Here is a 15,237-nt window from a genome sequence, read left to right as displayed (position 1 = left end):
CGCTGCCACAGCATGGCTCGCCAAGCAGTGCATCGGTGCGTACCTGGGATCCGAACCGGCGAACCCCGGACCGCCACAGCAGAGCGCGCGCACTTAACCGCTTGCGCCACCGGGCCGGCCCCCTCTTTTTCTTTCTTTCTTTCTTTTTTTTTTTCTTTTGAGAAAGCTTGGCCCTGTGCTAATATCTATTGCCAATTTTCCTCTTTTTCTTTTTTCTCCCCAAAGCCCTGGGACATAGTTGTGTATCATAATTGTAGATTTGTAGCTCTTCTATGTGGGATGCCCCTCAGCATGGCTTGATGAGCAGTGAGTAGGTCTGCGCCCAGGATCTGAACTGGCGAACCCCGGCCGCGGAAGTGGAACGTGTGAATTTAACTGCTACGCCACTGGGCCAGCCCTGCAACTTATTTTTCATTCATTCATTTATTTAACAACCATCTAAGTGCGTATTGTATATGGATGAAAGCTACCTTGTCTTTTGGGAAGACAGTCCAGTAAACAGAAAATAACAGTACAGTGGGATGAGTATTATAATGGTCTAGAGCAGGGGTCTGCAAACTATAGGCCACAGGCCAAGGCCTGGTTTTGTACTGTTCATGAGCTAAGAATGTTTTTGCACTTTTAAAGGATTGTAAAAACGAACAAACAAAAAAAGAAGTATGTATGACAGAGACCATGGGTGACCAACAAAGCTTAAAATATTTACTAGCTGGTCTTCTATAAAAAATGTTTGCTCAATTCCTAGTCTAGATGTTAAAATGAGAATGTATAACTTATAGGGAGGCTGTTTTCAACTTGTATAACTTATAGGGAGGCTGTTTTCAACTTGATGTAAGAAAGAACTTTCTAATTAAGCCATTTAATAGTGGAAAGGCTATATAACAACAACAAAAAAAGAAATGAGCTTTATGTCACTGCAAATTGTCAGGCAAAATTCTCTAATAGAAGATTTCCTATAGATAAAGTAGAACACTTGTAATTATTAGAGCAGATCCCTGGATCTGATGGTCAGAGGAAATTTCATTATTGCTGTTTTGTTATGTGTGAATACAGTCACTGTGGCGTGTATTGGTCTCACCAGTGGCAAATGTGGTGATGATGACTGGTGCCAGAATTATTAGATATCTCAAAAAAGAGTGATCCAAGCCGTCAACAGTTGTACAAATGTGAGGAAATGTGGAGTTTTTGTTGACAAACCTTCATGATTCTCAGACGGGTGAAAGACTTCTGTTATGAAGGTTTAAAACTGAGTCTCTAAGCCAAGGCCAAAGAGGAACCATACCAATTAGTCCTTGGCGGTAAAGGTTATTGTTAGCTTTCAGTTTCTCATTTTTAATTAATTCATGCAGTAAATAAATAATTCTGTTTTGAGTATCTACTAAGTGTAGCAGGTACTTTACTAGGTACTGAGGAGACAGCTATGAATAAAGCAGACATGGAGTTGACAGTCTGGGTGGAAAGCAGATAGACCAAAGATTAAAACAAGAGCGTGACAGTTATGATAGGGAAGGTGTGCAGTATTATAGGCATTCTGAAATCAAGGAAGTATACTGTAGCAACAGTGTTACATTCATGTTGAAAGAAAATTTAGTTTTAGCAAAACATTATGCATCCAGTTAATATTAAATAGAATTGGGTAGGAGAATTGGCTGTTGATTTTAGTGTTTTGCTTCTATTGATATTTAATTTTTTGTTTTGTAGTTGTATAAATGCTATAAGGAATAAGGAGTTTATAACTAGTTTGTAAGTATTTAAACACATCATAATAAGAATTATTAAAGTTGGCATTTAGGAATCCACAAGAATTTTCTTTTCTTTACATCAGCAATTTTCTTTCCTTTACATTCTCAAACTTTTTGGTCGCAGGATTTCTTTACACACTTTAAAATTACTGAGGACTCCAAAGAGCTTTTGTTTATGTGGGTTATTGGTATTTTTGCATGTTAGAAATTAGAACTAGAAATTTAAAAAATATTTATTAACTCATTAAAAATAAATTAATTGCATGTTAATATAAATTACATAGTTTTTTAGAAAAATAACTATTTTCCAACACAAATATATTTAGAAGAGTAGCATTGTTTTACTTAAAAAAAAAAAAAATCCCTGTAATGCCTGACATAATAGAAGACAGGTAGATTCTGATATCTGCTTCTGCATTCAATATGTTGCTGTATCATACATGATGTAGCTTCTGGAAAATTCCACTGTACCCTTGTGAGAGATTGAGAGGGAATAAGGCAAATGATATCTTAATATTATTTTGAATCTAATTTTGACCCTAGGCATCTCCGTGTTTTAGGGATGCCCAGGGGCCTGTGGACCGCACTTTGATATAAGATGGAAAGAACCAGTCATAATGGTTAAGAACACTTGATAGAATGTTTAGGTTCAGATCTTACTCTGGCTGTTAAGCTATTTGAATGTGGACAAATTACTTAATATTACTTAAGTTTCGTAATCATGTTTCTTCACCCATAAGATGGGTATAATAATACCTGTCCTTCAAGGTTGTCATGAGGATTAAGTGAAATATTGTATGTTCAGTACCTGGACCTTGTCAGGCTATCAGTAAATGGTAGTTGCTGCTGCTGTTGTTATATTATCATTCTAATGCTTGTAGAAACTTCCAGATGGCAGCATATTTGGGTCCTTTGAAGTATTAGGTAAGCTAAACAATTAATTTTCAGCATTCCCAACATTTTTATATTTGAAACTTTGCAGTCATACAAGACAGCTTTGCTTCTCCTGATTTGCCTTTGCTGACATGTTTGACACAAGATCAAGAGTTTACCCCTGATTCCTTATTTCACCAAAGTGAACTAGATTTTGCACCTCTGAGGTAGGATGATTTATTTTTTTATTTGCATATGACCTTTCTCCTCTTTCTTTTCTTGTTCTAAATTGTTATTAATATTAATGACTTTAGGCTAAGGTGAGACTTTGGGGTGGGAATTAGATACTCTCAGTATGCACTCTGAAGGTTACAAGGCCCTAAGTTGAGACATGATGCATAGTAATTTGGCATAGTAACTATATGTGTAAAAATGAGCCAGGTGATTGTAGCTTATTTAAAAATAATTTCTAATATATTCAAGCATTTCAGGCATATTTTAATTTAGAAGGCGTACTGGATTTTCCTCCTAATAAATCTCCCCTTTTGCTGCCCAACAGCCCATCCCCACTCTGTAAAAAGCATTCATTTCATGGTTACTCACTTGTTTGGCACTCTGATTTTAGTCAGTTGATGTTGACTGAGCCTAGTTATCTCTCCCTGGCTTATAGGAGGTGTGAATATGAAATAAAGTAACGAGATTTTTCTAGCAGACATATCCAAATTAACAGTTATTCCAAATTAATGCCCTTTAAAATAGTCATAATGGGAGACAAGTCTGGAATTCTCCAAAACGTATTTGGAATTATCCAAGAATATAAGTTTTCCTCTTTTGGTACTAAAAAAAAGACACCTTAAATTAAAAACTATAGATATTTACAGAGTAAAAACCTCTGCCCTTCTGTTATGTATTACTTTTATGAAAAGTGTTCTGTACACATAGTCAACCAATGGTTAGGTTATTGTTGTGTTTTGGGGGTAGATCACTTCTTAAGTGGCTTTCAAGAGCATAATAATTGACTAGTAAAAGAATTAATGCAGATTAAATGAGTATTAAATTATGGTAGGTGATAAACATTTTAAATAAAGTTTGAATTTTTCATTTAAAGAATCATGTTTTTGGACAATATGAAAATATTCGTATTTTTTTTGGCACTATTGTTTTAGGAGAAGCCTAGGAAAATATCAGGTCATGGGATAGTAGTTCACCTTCTGTGTACAAAAAATTGGCTTTGTTCAGTCATTAGTCACCTTAAAGGAATTTGAAATTAGAACTTTGTTTTTCAACACACTTTTGAAATAACCTCAATTTCAGTAACATATCAGTTTTGTATTTTTTCATGTTACTATTTAAAGAAATAAATGTTTTTAATGTGTTATTTATTTATTTATTTTTAACTGTATATTTTCAGGGGAATTCCTGGTAAGTCTGAAGACACTGAATGGTTTTCTCGACCGTCGGAAGTTAGTGAAGCTTTATTCCAGGCAGCCTCAGAAGTAGCTTCAGACTTAGTTAGCAGTTGCTTTAGTGTATCTCAGCACCCACTTGTAGGTAGTACAGTTGAATCTCAGCGCTCTTTTTTACCTCCTGAACAAGGGCCTGAAGAAGAGACTATTTCATCTGATACAGTCGATGAACTGAAAACCCCCAAAGACTCTGATGGTTATGCTGCTCTTTGTTCAAATATGTCATGGAAGACACAAGAATTTATACAGGAGCCAGAAACCAATTTAGCTGATAAAGATCAAGTTTCTTTTTCAACTTCGTCTGATACAAGTGATGAATGTATAACTCCTAAAGGAAGTGACAGTTTTGAAGCTTCTTGTTCATATGTGCAGTATGGGAAACAGGAAGCTGTATTACAGCAGTCAGAAAAATATTTAGCCAGTGAGGACCATGATTCTTATTCAGATTCATCTGACACAACTGATAAAAATAAAATCCCCGAGGAAAGTGACAGTTTTGGTGCCCCTTTTTCAGGTATGCTATGGAGCGAACAGGGAGCATCACACCATCCAGAAACATGCCTAATCATTAAGGACTGTGTTTCTTGTCCACAGGAGGTTGCTCCTCATTTTAATAATAAAATGTCATATTCTTTCTTGCGTTGTTCATTGGAAAGAAGAAGAAAAGGGGTTCCTTTGATGTCTGATAGTCATTATTTTGCGAGTGTTTGTTTAAGGGCTCCAGCTGAGAATGAGGTGAAACAAAAGATGGATTCTTTAGTGGGTTGTGAAAGAAATGAAAAAGGTCTGGGGAAAGAATTATCTCAATGTTTTGAACTAAAGGAAGATAGAAATACTTTAGTATTTTCAGAGGGACATCCCAGATCTTCAGAAATACAGTGTAATGAGAATGTTGTAGTTCCAGAAAATTCTGTAACAGTTTCAGAAACACATATACTCTCTAGGGGACATGATACCTCTAAGATGGAGGCTTCTGGTGGTCCTCTTCAGACTACTAAATCCAACTTGGATGAGATGTCAGAGCAACTGTATTTTCAAGAGGAAAGAAACCAAAAGGCAGCTTCTGCTTTTGGTGGGAAAAATGTTGATGCTACTGAAAATGTAGCCTTTGAGGCAGTTATTGCCTCTATTGAGCCTTCCAAGAAAGAGAGTACAGCGAATGAAATCCAAACTGACATCAATAAATCTTCAACAAATGACAGCCAAGAAAGTGAACCAAAAAATCCACATCTTTCCCTATTAAGTTATAATGATGAAGAGTCTTTCTTTGATAAACTTAGTCATCCACGCTATCAGTCTACTCCTGGAGTGTTTGAACCAGCAGCTTCAAAACCATTGTTGTATAAAAAAGATGATGATGATAGCTCCCTGTACCAGCATGCTAATTTAAAATCACTCCCCAGTGTTCCTCAGGAAATGTTCATTAAGCCACTTTCTCTTATTCCAGAGCTTAAGTCATCTGCTTCTTTAAATGAAAAATCTCACAGCCAGGCTGTTGGTCTTTGCAAAACACAGTCAGCTTTATTTCAGTGTAATATAGACAATAAACCATTTCTTCCCCTTGGGAAGATAAAGTCTGTTTCTGCTCTTGACCTTGAAGAGAAGGTAGGATCTTCAAACATTATTTATCCAGTGAAAGTATCGACTTCAGATTCTTTGGTTTTGCAAGATTTAAAGCAGCAAATCTTTGAAGAAGTTGCAGATTCCTCAAACTATATTTTGGGTAAGATTGTAAACTTTAGTAATGTCATTGTAGGTCCATCTGCAACTGTAGGAAACAGCTTTTCAGCAAACTTGGTGGCATGTGATGCAAAGTCATAGGTGCTTTACCAATGACCCATGATGCATCATTAATTGCAGTCAGCCAAGAAACATTGCTGAAAGCTGATATAGGCCTAGGTGAAATTCCTTGGCCTATAGGAGCCAAGCCCAGTTTCACTATACATACAATTATGCAAAATGACTCCTATTTTGTAGAGGGCCTGCAGGGGAAGGCTGAATCTGACATCTATACTCTGGATGATGATACTGAATGCTGTAGCCTAGATGAAAATGCTCTTGTATGCAGTAAAAGAGATGCTGAACTACAAAGAGAGGTGAGACATCATAAAATGATAGTTGGGGGAAACATGGTCTTTTCTAGTATTGTTTCAGGAAATGGTATTGTTGTTTGCTGTTATTTTACTTTTTACTACTTCCCAGATATATGACCAAGGTGACTTGACTGGTGAGTGCATTGAGCTGGCAGGTTTAGAAAATTTGCTTGATGATCTTGAGATTTGTGACAGCTCCCTGCACTGGCAATCTACTTTACAACTACCATCTAAGGAAGAGAGCAATTTTGAAGAGCCCGTAAGTTTTTCTATTTGACATTTCTTAGGGGGTAGGGAAACAAGTATTTTAGTTGAAAAATGGGGATGAAAGTAAAGGGGCCATTTATCCCTCCTAGTACCAACTTGTGACTTGTCATCTGGTCGTCATCTGATATCCAGAAATATGCTCCATTGATTTGTTAGAGGTTGGCATAAAAGAAATGTTTGTGTTTCGTAGACTGTAAGACTTAGTGAGTTCTGTAGTGTCTTGGAAAACGCCATCCTTTGGAGCTCCCGGACCTTTCTTTTTTTTTAAAGATTTTATTTATTTATTTTTCCCCCAAAGCCCCAGTAGATAGTTGTCTGTCATAGCTGCACATCCTTCTAGTTGCTGTATGTGGGACGCAGCCTCAGCATGGCCGGAGGAGCGGTGCGTCGGTGCGCACCCGGGATCCAAACCCAGGCCGCCAGCAGCGGAGCGCGCACACTTAACCACTAAGCCATGGGGCCGGCCCCCCGGACCTTTCATTTTGAGGCATCCTAACTCCTCCAAGTTGTACCAGCAAGAACCTTTGGGACAGTGTGAAGATTAGACTCATTCATGGAGACATTCAATTGTGCTTTTTTTTCCTTCTGGCCTACAATGTACAAGCCTTGGAATAGGCCCTGGAAGTATTCAAGTATTTCTGTTTAGAGGCTCCTGAAAGATTTGACTTCAGAGGTATCTTGAAAGTTACAAGAACCAGTGTTTTCCCAGGAAGGATACTGAGGTGCTTAATGTCCAAACTAGTCAGTGTCCCCAAAGGGAACTAACTACCCTCTTCCCAAATGAGCGACATACCATGTATATATACATTCCTTCCCTCTCTCTCTTTATATCGTTACTATCATTGTGTCTGTGTGTGTACTAGAAAATGGTAACGTTGGGGTGTTATAAAATTCTGTGTCACCCTTTCTGTATTACAAGCCTTCATTTTCCTGGATCTTTGGACCCCTTGGCTTTAATGTTCCTCTGGTCCCATTGCCCATCCTCTTTTATCTGATACTGTCAGCTCCAGCCTGGGTCCCACTTCTTTATAATATATCCTTATAGCCTGTTAGTCATTAAATACAGTTAGATAATATATGTTCATGTACTTGATGTTACTTTCTTTTTCCTATTTTCTGATGTGTAAGGTTAGTATTTCATTGGAAAGCTATTAGTTTAGGTTGCAACCATATTTAGACCTTTAGTTCCAGACAATTAAGAAGAGAAAATGAACAAAGATATGGTATTGAACTTTTCCTCCTTATTTATAATTTAGTGAATTTATAGAAATTTTTGATATAGAGAACTGTTAGTGTTAGCGCACCAGGTCTGTTTTTGCCCACTGCCCAGAAAGCCAATCACCAAGACGACAAGATTGCGGAGCGAGAGGGTTTAATCACAAGGCAGCCAAGTGAGGAAAACGAGAGAACAAATCTCAAATTCACCTTCCTGAAAATAGGGACTCAGGGGTATGTATGGGGAATGGGGCAAGGTGGTCTGAAATGATTGGAGGTGAGGAGAGATGAGGTAATTGATGATCTGCGCAAGTGTAGTCTGCCTTCATGCCTCTGTAGGACAGATGTTCACAGAATGGCAGCATTAGCATGCCCTGAGGGTGGAGTTCCAACCTCTTGCTGTCAGAAGGGCCCAGTTGATCGGTTGGTGGTCTCAATCTGGCCGAAGTGGACAAGGGGTTCAGTTCCTGAAAAAATAGCTCAAACATCCATTACCATGGTGACCCTGACTCCAGGGGGATGTTACCTATAGGAACGTGTGAGTCAGATAGCATATTACCTAAACAGCACAGTTAACAATGGGTAAGTTTATCATGCAGATTTAAGTCCTCATCTTCTATTCTGATAAGTTTCTAGGTAAGGCCATCCCCCCCTTCTTCCTGGTACAGGAAGGAAGATACCTTTACAGATGGAGATTTTCTTTTCAAATTTAAATGTATCTCATAAAGGGTAACCAAAACTAAGAATGGGCTTAGCATGAACCCACCCAGATACCCGAGATGTCTATGGTGATGGCCTATTCTGGGGGCAGGCCTCCCATCCCAAACTCCTTTGGTTAGTTAGTGGGAGTGGGGGCCAAAATGTCATTCAGGCAGAGACATATTTTGAGTTGGCAAATTCCAATCCCCCATAGTTACTAGTTGCTTAATCATCAATGGCTGTTTGCTGGTTTCATTAGGTTAGTTTTATTTTCTTCAGCATTCTAAAGTAAGCATTGTTTAATTCTAATTTTCAATCTCATAATAATGGGGATGAAAATTATAGCTAATACTCTGTGCTTAAATACTATGCTAAGAGTTTTACTTATGTACATCAATATGTTTAGTCCTTTGGTTAATCCTATCAGGTAGGATTGTTGGGGATTATTATTATCCCCATTTTGCAGTTGACACTTAGAGGGTTTAGGAAGTTGCTCAATCATTTAGCAAGTAGAGGAACTAGTATTTGAAACTAAGCTTATGTGTACTTAACCACTATACCATAAATCGCTTCTTTGTTTAACTATTCTTCATTGAAACCAAAGCCAAGATTTTTGCGTTGTTTTGGCAAGAGTGAAGGTTTTGAAGGAGATTTGTCAAGGTCAATTTCAATAAGATTGAGAAACAAAATATGATCAATTTTGAACTTAGAAGTTTCTAATTTTTTTGATTGTACTACTTTTGTAACTTGTATCAACTTTTCTTATAGATAAAATTTATTTAAAGAAATGAAGATATATATTCAGTTAATGGTGATGTGCTGAGATTAACTCTGACCACTACTCCAAATTTTATTTGCTCTTAACTGTAGCATTAAGTATATTTTTTCAGGCAAGGGAGGGTGCTGTTCCCTGTATTGTCCTTCGCTCTGAGCTCTATTCTATGATCTGGGAGTTACATAGTGCCAGTATTAGGGAAACAAGGAGCCAGATATGGCAGTAATCTTCCTGGGTGGCTCAGCTTGCTCTCAGGGGGTTTGAAACTCCTTGGTTTCTTCCTTATTCTCATCTGTATCTCAGAAGAGTCATTCATACTTGTTTGTCTCACTTTGATACCTACCTATCATTCTCTAAATGATTATTTGGGTATCCACTGATGTATGATGTAGCTTGGGACTATGAAAAGACTGTGGAGATTTGGAGTCAAAACTCTGTTCAGTTATTTGTTAGCCTCGTGCCTTGGGCAAATAAATGACTTTGGAGGATCATTTTTCTCATCTACACAAAGAAATAGGAGTAGTACTAATCAACCTCATACATTATGTTAAATGGAGTAAGGTATGTCACTTATATAGTGCCTGGCTGTTGGTTCTCTTCACTTTACCGAAACTAGACTTACTAGACTCTCACCAGTGGTCTCTTGTTCTCCATTGTTATTTTGTTTTTTCTTTCTCCTTGTCCCTGGTCGCAGCATATTACATCTTTTAGCCTCTGTGATAAAATACTGTTTTAGTATCCCTTATTTTGATCATGTAACTCTAAATATGATTTAAGTTTCACTCTTTAGATTTCGTTTTTGTTTTTGTTTTTGCTGAGGAAGATTAGCCCTGAGCTAACATCTGTTGCCAATCCTCCTCTTTTTGCTGAGGAAGATTGGCCCTGAGCTAACATCTGTGTCCATCTTCCTCTATTTTGTATATAGGATGCCGTCATAGCATGGCTTGATAAGTGGTGTGTAGGTCCGTGCCTGGGACCTGAACCCGCGCACCCCGGGCTGCCAAAGCGGAGCGCACGAACTTAACTACTACACCACCAGGCTGGTCCCTCTTTTCTTTTGTTTTGTTGGTCCTCCGTCCCCCTAAAGACCTAGTTTCCTCTCAAGGTTTAAATGATTTTCTCTGTGTGTATGTTATCACCTCTATTTTTAGACCCTAACATTTCTCCTGAGGTAGATCCATATGCTATCTTGCATGAAATTTTCTTCTGAACATTCCCATCAGCTCAAATTCAATTTGCCTGTATCAAAATAACTCATTTTTTTCCTAAACAAATTGTAGATTTTCTCAGTTCTTATAGAGGTGTTAGCATTTCTTGGTTTCTTGGTGTCTTTGATTCTTCCTTCATTATTGATTAAAAACTGGGAGATAAACCAATCTTGATTTTTTTCCCTCCTGATTCCTCCCATTTTCAATTAGTAATGAAAATCTGCTCATCTCTTAAATACTTCTCATCTTTTACATTGTACATTTTCTTGTGTATTACCTACTCTAATATCTGTATATTTTTAATCTTTGATATAATGAAATTTTATTGAAGTCAAGGTTGGAATAGAAATTTTTTCTTCTTACATTTGGAAGCTCTAGGGAAAAACTGCTGTTAAACACACGCAAGTATCTATCAATCATATATATGATATATATGTTAATGAGCTGCACTTCAAAAAAGTCTCCTTTAGGAGTGGGTTAATTGAAAACTGAGAACTTTGTGCTATGTTTAGAGCAGGGCTTTTCTGCTCTATTGTCATTTTCAGTTTAATAATTCTTTGTTGTGGGAGCTGTTCTGTGCATTTTAGGATGTTTAGCAATATCCTTGGCCTTTACTCACTAGATGCCAGCAGCATCCCCCCCACAAAGTTATGACAGTGAAAAATGTTTCCAGGCGGGGCCAAATGTTCCTTCGTGGGAGAGGTGGGTGGCTGCAACATCTCCTCCAATTGAGAACCCCTGGTCTAGAGAAACCTATATGGGTAGTAGAAGTAGAATATTCATTTCCACACCCTGCCAGCTTCCTAAGAATGTTCATTACTACGCGATGAAAAAACTTTGATGAAAAAGGATAGAAAAATTCATGCTTATGTACATTTTTAGACTCCCTTGTGCAAGGGTATCACTGGAATCATCTTTTTAGGAAAATAAAGAAACCTAAAAAGTAGTATGTTTTTATATGAGAATACACTGTGAATTTGGTGATAAGTTGTGTGTGTTTATGTACTAACATCACCAATAATGGTTTCTCATTTTTTTGTGTGTGCAAGGACTTGTTGGGATCTGATGAAACCTGAGGAACTTCTTTTTCAGCGTTTAACTTTCGCTTTTAGTGAAGCATTTTACTTCACTACAGTTTATATTTCCCAATACTTTTGTTTCAAGAAATTTGAGGACTTGTGGTTTTTGGTAACTGATCACCAATACAGTTCTTTGATGTTTTTATTTTTCTTCTAAACATTGTGGATTTTTGGAAAATATTCCTGTTCTCTTTTCCCTCCTTTCCTCTTTCCTTTCCACAACACACCTCTCCTTCTTAAAAAGAAATCCTTGAGCTTGTCAATAATAATATCATAGTTCAAATCCTGCAGGGGGGCTGGCCTGGTGGCATAGGGGTTAAGTTTGCGCGTTCCGCTTCGGAGGCCCAGGGTTCTCTGGTTTGGAGCCTGGGTGTGGACCTACTCACTGCTCATCAAGCCATGATGAGGCAGCATCCCACATAGAGGAGCTACAACTCTACAACTATGATACACAACTATGTAGTGGGGCTTTGGGGAGGGAAAAAAAGAAAAAAGAGGAAGATTGGCAACAGATGTTAGCATAAGGCCAATCTTCCTCAAAAAAAAAAAACAAATCCTATAATGATCATACTATTACAAGGAGCAAACTTCTCAGTAATAGAACACTTCTAGGCCTCCTGTCTGTAATATTCTATACAGGCTGACTTCCATACCCTCAGAATAATTTGTAGAGCCTTCTTGGAATTGACCAAACAAGATATGACCTGTATATGAATTTAGGAAGATTGAGAATATGATCTTAAGTAACTGGTATAACTGCTTAGTATTCATTTTCATAAAAATGAGATTTGTTTTTTAGCAGATGAAGTCTAAAATTAGAGTTATTTTCTTCATTTTTTTAATCTCTTTTCATAGGTAGGTCATTCTAATGTGGCCATTAATCAGTCTTTTTCATCTGTATTGCTGCCATTTGTTCCTCATGAGCCAACCAGAGAGTCGGAGTATCGCTCTTCAGATCTCAGAATGTTGAGGGTATCTCCCGACACTGTGCCAAAGACTGTCAAACATTTAGCAGGTATGTAGAAAAGGAGATAGTAAGTGTCCTTATGGCTAGCTTGTTAAAAATATCTTGCTATGGCTAACTAATTTTTTATTTTTGAACTCCTGCAATAATGTTAACTTTAGATTAGGCATATTTATAAATCCTCAGATCTTTCGTTAGATGAACCGTTTGATTTTTCATTGCATTTTTAATGACAATGTTTAGAACTGAATTACGTGGAAGAATCTAATATTAGAGTCAGTTTGTTTCTATATTCCTTTCTGTGACTTGAAGGGAGAAAGGAATTAATTGAGCACAAGAGGACAGGAGTGGATGCAAATAAGTTTGTAGAGAGGAATTTGAGGTAGAAAGCAAGATTATCTGCTGAGGGAGATGGGGAGTGGTAGAGGTGGGTTAGGGGGTTTGAGGAGAGTGGCTTGGTGGAGGTTCATAGTTTATGTTGGAGTGAATAGGAGATGGAGCTGACCAAAGACTAGCAAAAGAATTGGCAGGTAGTTCTGAGAAGGCAGCTGAGGTTGGAGATGATTTTATAACGTTGTCAGGCTGTATAGAATGTCTAATTTTTCTCTACTAAAACTTAGGAATAGAGAAGATGAATTACAGGATTGATCCTTGGTTGAGGGATTTGTTGAGTGGGTGAGTGTGGTGGCAAGATAGCAGTGGAAGGGAATCAGTGAGAGGAGTTGATCAGCTCTTGGTTTCGGCCTGCATAGGAAAAAAGAGAAGCCAGAAGACTTTTTAGTCTGGGAGAAAACAGAGGGAACAGAGGTTTCTATATAAAGTTGAATAGATGAGGTGGGTATAAGTTACTGAGAGAGCTAGAAGAATGCGTGATTTTGCTCAGATTGAGTTAGTACATTTAAATGGGGATCATATTGAAGGGTGATTAGATCCATTGCATGGCCCTGGGATTGGACAGGAGAGTTGAATAAAGATCACTGGGGTAAAGTAAGTTGAGATTTTGAGGCTAGCTTCTTGGATTGGTTACCTACGTTTAAATATTTTCTGATTAATGTGGGATTTGGGGTTTAGGGAAAGCCTGTGAACCAGACCTTAAAGTCTTCAAAAAATGAATGGGAGCAACTAGGAGTTGCAAGGAGAAAGTGATAAATGGAGGATGGAGTGATAAATGGAGTGATAAATGGAAGCTGTGTGTGGCCTAAGCCTCAAAAGGACATTTTATTTGTATGTTTGTTTGTTTATTTGAGGAAGATGGAAAGTAGTTAAATGCCAACTTCCATCTCTCCCTGTTTCCAAAGTCATGGTATGTGGGAGAGGGCTGCAAGGGCAGTAGTATTGTCAAGGGGAAAATCAAGTTTCTTTTTTTTTTTTTTTTTTTTAAGGTTTTTCTTTTGTGTGTGAGGAAGATCAGCCCTGAGCTAACATCCATGCTAATCCTCTTTTTGCTGAGGAAGACCAGCCCTGAGCTAACATCTATTGCCAATCCTCCTCCTTTTTTTCCCCTTTTTCTCCCCAAAGCCCCAGTAGATAGTTGTATGTCATAGTTGCACATCCTTCTTGTTGCTGTATGTGGGATGCTGCCTCAGCATGGCTGGACAAGCGGTGTGTTGGTGCGCGCCCGAGATCGGAACCCAGACCGCCAGTAGCAGAGTGCGCACACTTAACCGCTACACCACGGGGCCCACCCGAAAATCAAGTTTCTTGTAAGGCAAAAAGTTGGAAAGTATTCAGTGAAAAATTTGAGAAAGGTTGTTTATTAAATAGAATGGTTTCAAAGAGCACAGAGGAAAGAAGGGAAAGGGGGAATAAATAGAGAGGAACTCAGGTAAGAAAACAGAGCAGGAATAACATGTGGCAACAGGAGACTGGTAATATTTGCCTTTTGTCTGTACCAGGGATTTCAGTGATGAGCGAGGTTGAAATGACTGGCCTCAAATATCCTAATTTTATCAGAAGTAATTTCGATGTCAGAACTGTCTGAGGGTCCCAGCTCATATCTGGTCTGGTCTCAGAGATGAGATGAGGACTGCCCTAGGATTTGAGAAAGGCATTGTGTCTGAAAATGTCTTTTTATGGCTCTCTTGTACAAGTTATAGCATGGCTTGGTAAAGAATTCTCAGTTTGCAGTGTGTTGTTCTCCCACCTCCCACCCCTGCCATTACATCCTTTGAAATTGTCCTGAAGTTCTTGGATATTCTGTTCTGTTTTTTTCTCTTTGCATTTCAGTTTGGGAAGTTTCTATTGACCTACCTTAAAGCTCTCTGATTCATTCCTTGGCATGTTTAGCCTATTGATGAGCCCATCAAAGGCATCCTTCATTTTTGTTATATATAGTATATTTGATTTCTGTCGTTTCATTTTGATTCTTTCTTAAGAGTTTTCATCTTTTGGCTTACATTACTCGTCTGTTCTTACATTTTGTCCACTTTTTCCATTAGAGCTCTCAGCTTATTAATCATAGTTATTTTAAATTCCTAGTCTGGTAATTTCAACTCTTTGCCATATCTGAGTCAGGTTCTGGTTCTTGCTTTGTCTCTTCAGATTGTTTTTTGCCTTTTAACATGCCTTGTAATTTTTTGTTGAACATTGGACGTGATGTATTAGGTAAAGACAACTGAGGTAAATAGGCCTTTGTTGTGAGGTTTTAAGTTTATGTGGCTGGGAGTTAGACTGTTTGCTGTAACTGTGGTGTCAGACACTAAAATTTCCTCTTGTGTCCTTGTTTTTATCTCTCCTGTTGTCTTGTGGTTTCCCTTGAGACTCATTCTTAAATAGAGTCTGAACCTTGCTTGTATTCTTTCGTTTGTAATCTCTTATTATACAGGAGCCCTGTTGATGTAGTGGTAATGTGTGGAG

At 38.0% G+C, this 15,237-nt stretch overlaps 1 protein-coding gene across 1 annotated transcript in view; it reads left to right on the top strand.

Annotated features, from left to right (window-relative positions):
• The window catches only part of ALMS1 (ALMS1 centrosome and basal body associated protein), a 226,413-nt gene that overhangs the window by 33,860 nt on the left and 177,316 nt on the right, over positions 1–15,237 (top strand). The window contains 5 exon segments of the mRNA XM_087436571.1: positions 2,725–2,842; positions 4,027–5,897; positions 5,900–6,177; positions 6,284–6,433; positions 12,273–12,432. Of these exon segments, the coding sequence (XP_087292697.1) occupies positions 2,725–2,842; positions 4,027–5,897; positions 5,900–6,177; positions 6,284–6,433; positions 12,273–12,432 (2,577 nt within the window).

This window comes from Ceratotherium simum, chromosome 11 (assembly GCF_057802395.1).
Source record: "Ceratotherium simum simum isolate JZ-2026a chromosome 11, ASM5780239v1, whole genome shotgun sequence".
In the NCBI taxonomy this organism is placed as follows: Eukaryota; Metazoa; Chordata; class Mammalia; order Perissodactyla; family Rhinocerotidae; genus Ceratotherium; species Ceratotherium simum.
The sequence above is the reverse complement of the archived record's forward strand: the minus strand, read 5'-3'. Positions and strand labels throughout refer to the sequence as shown.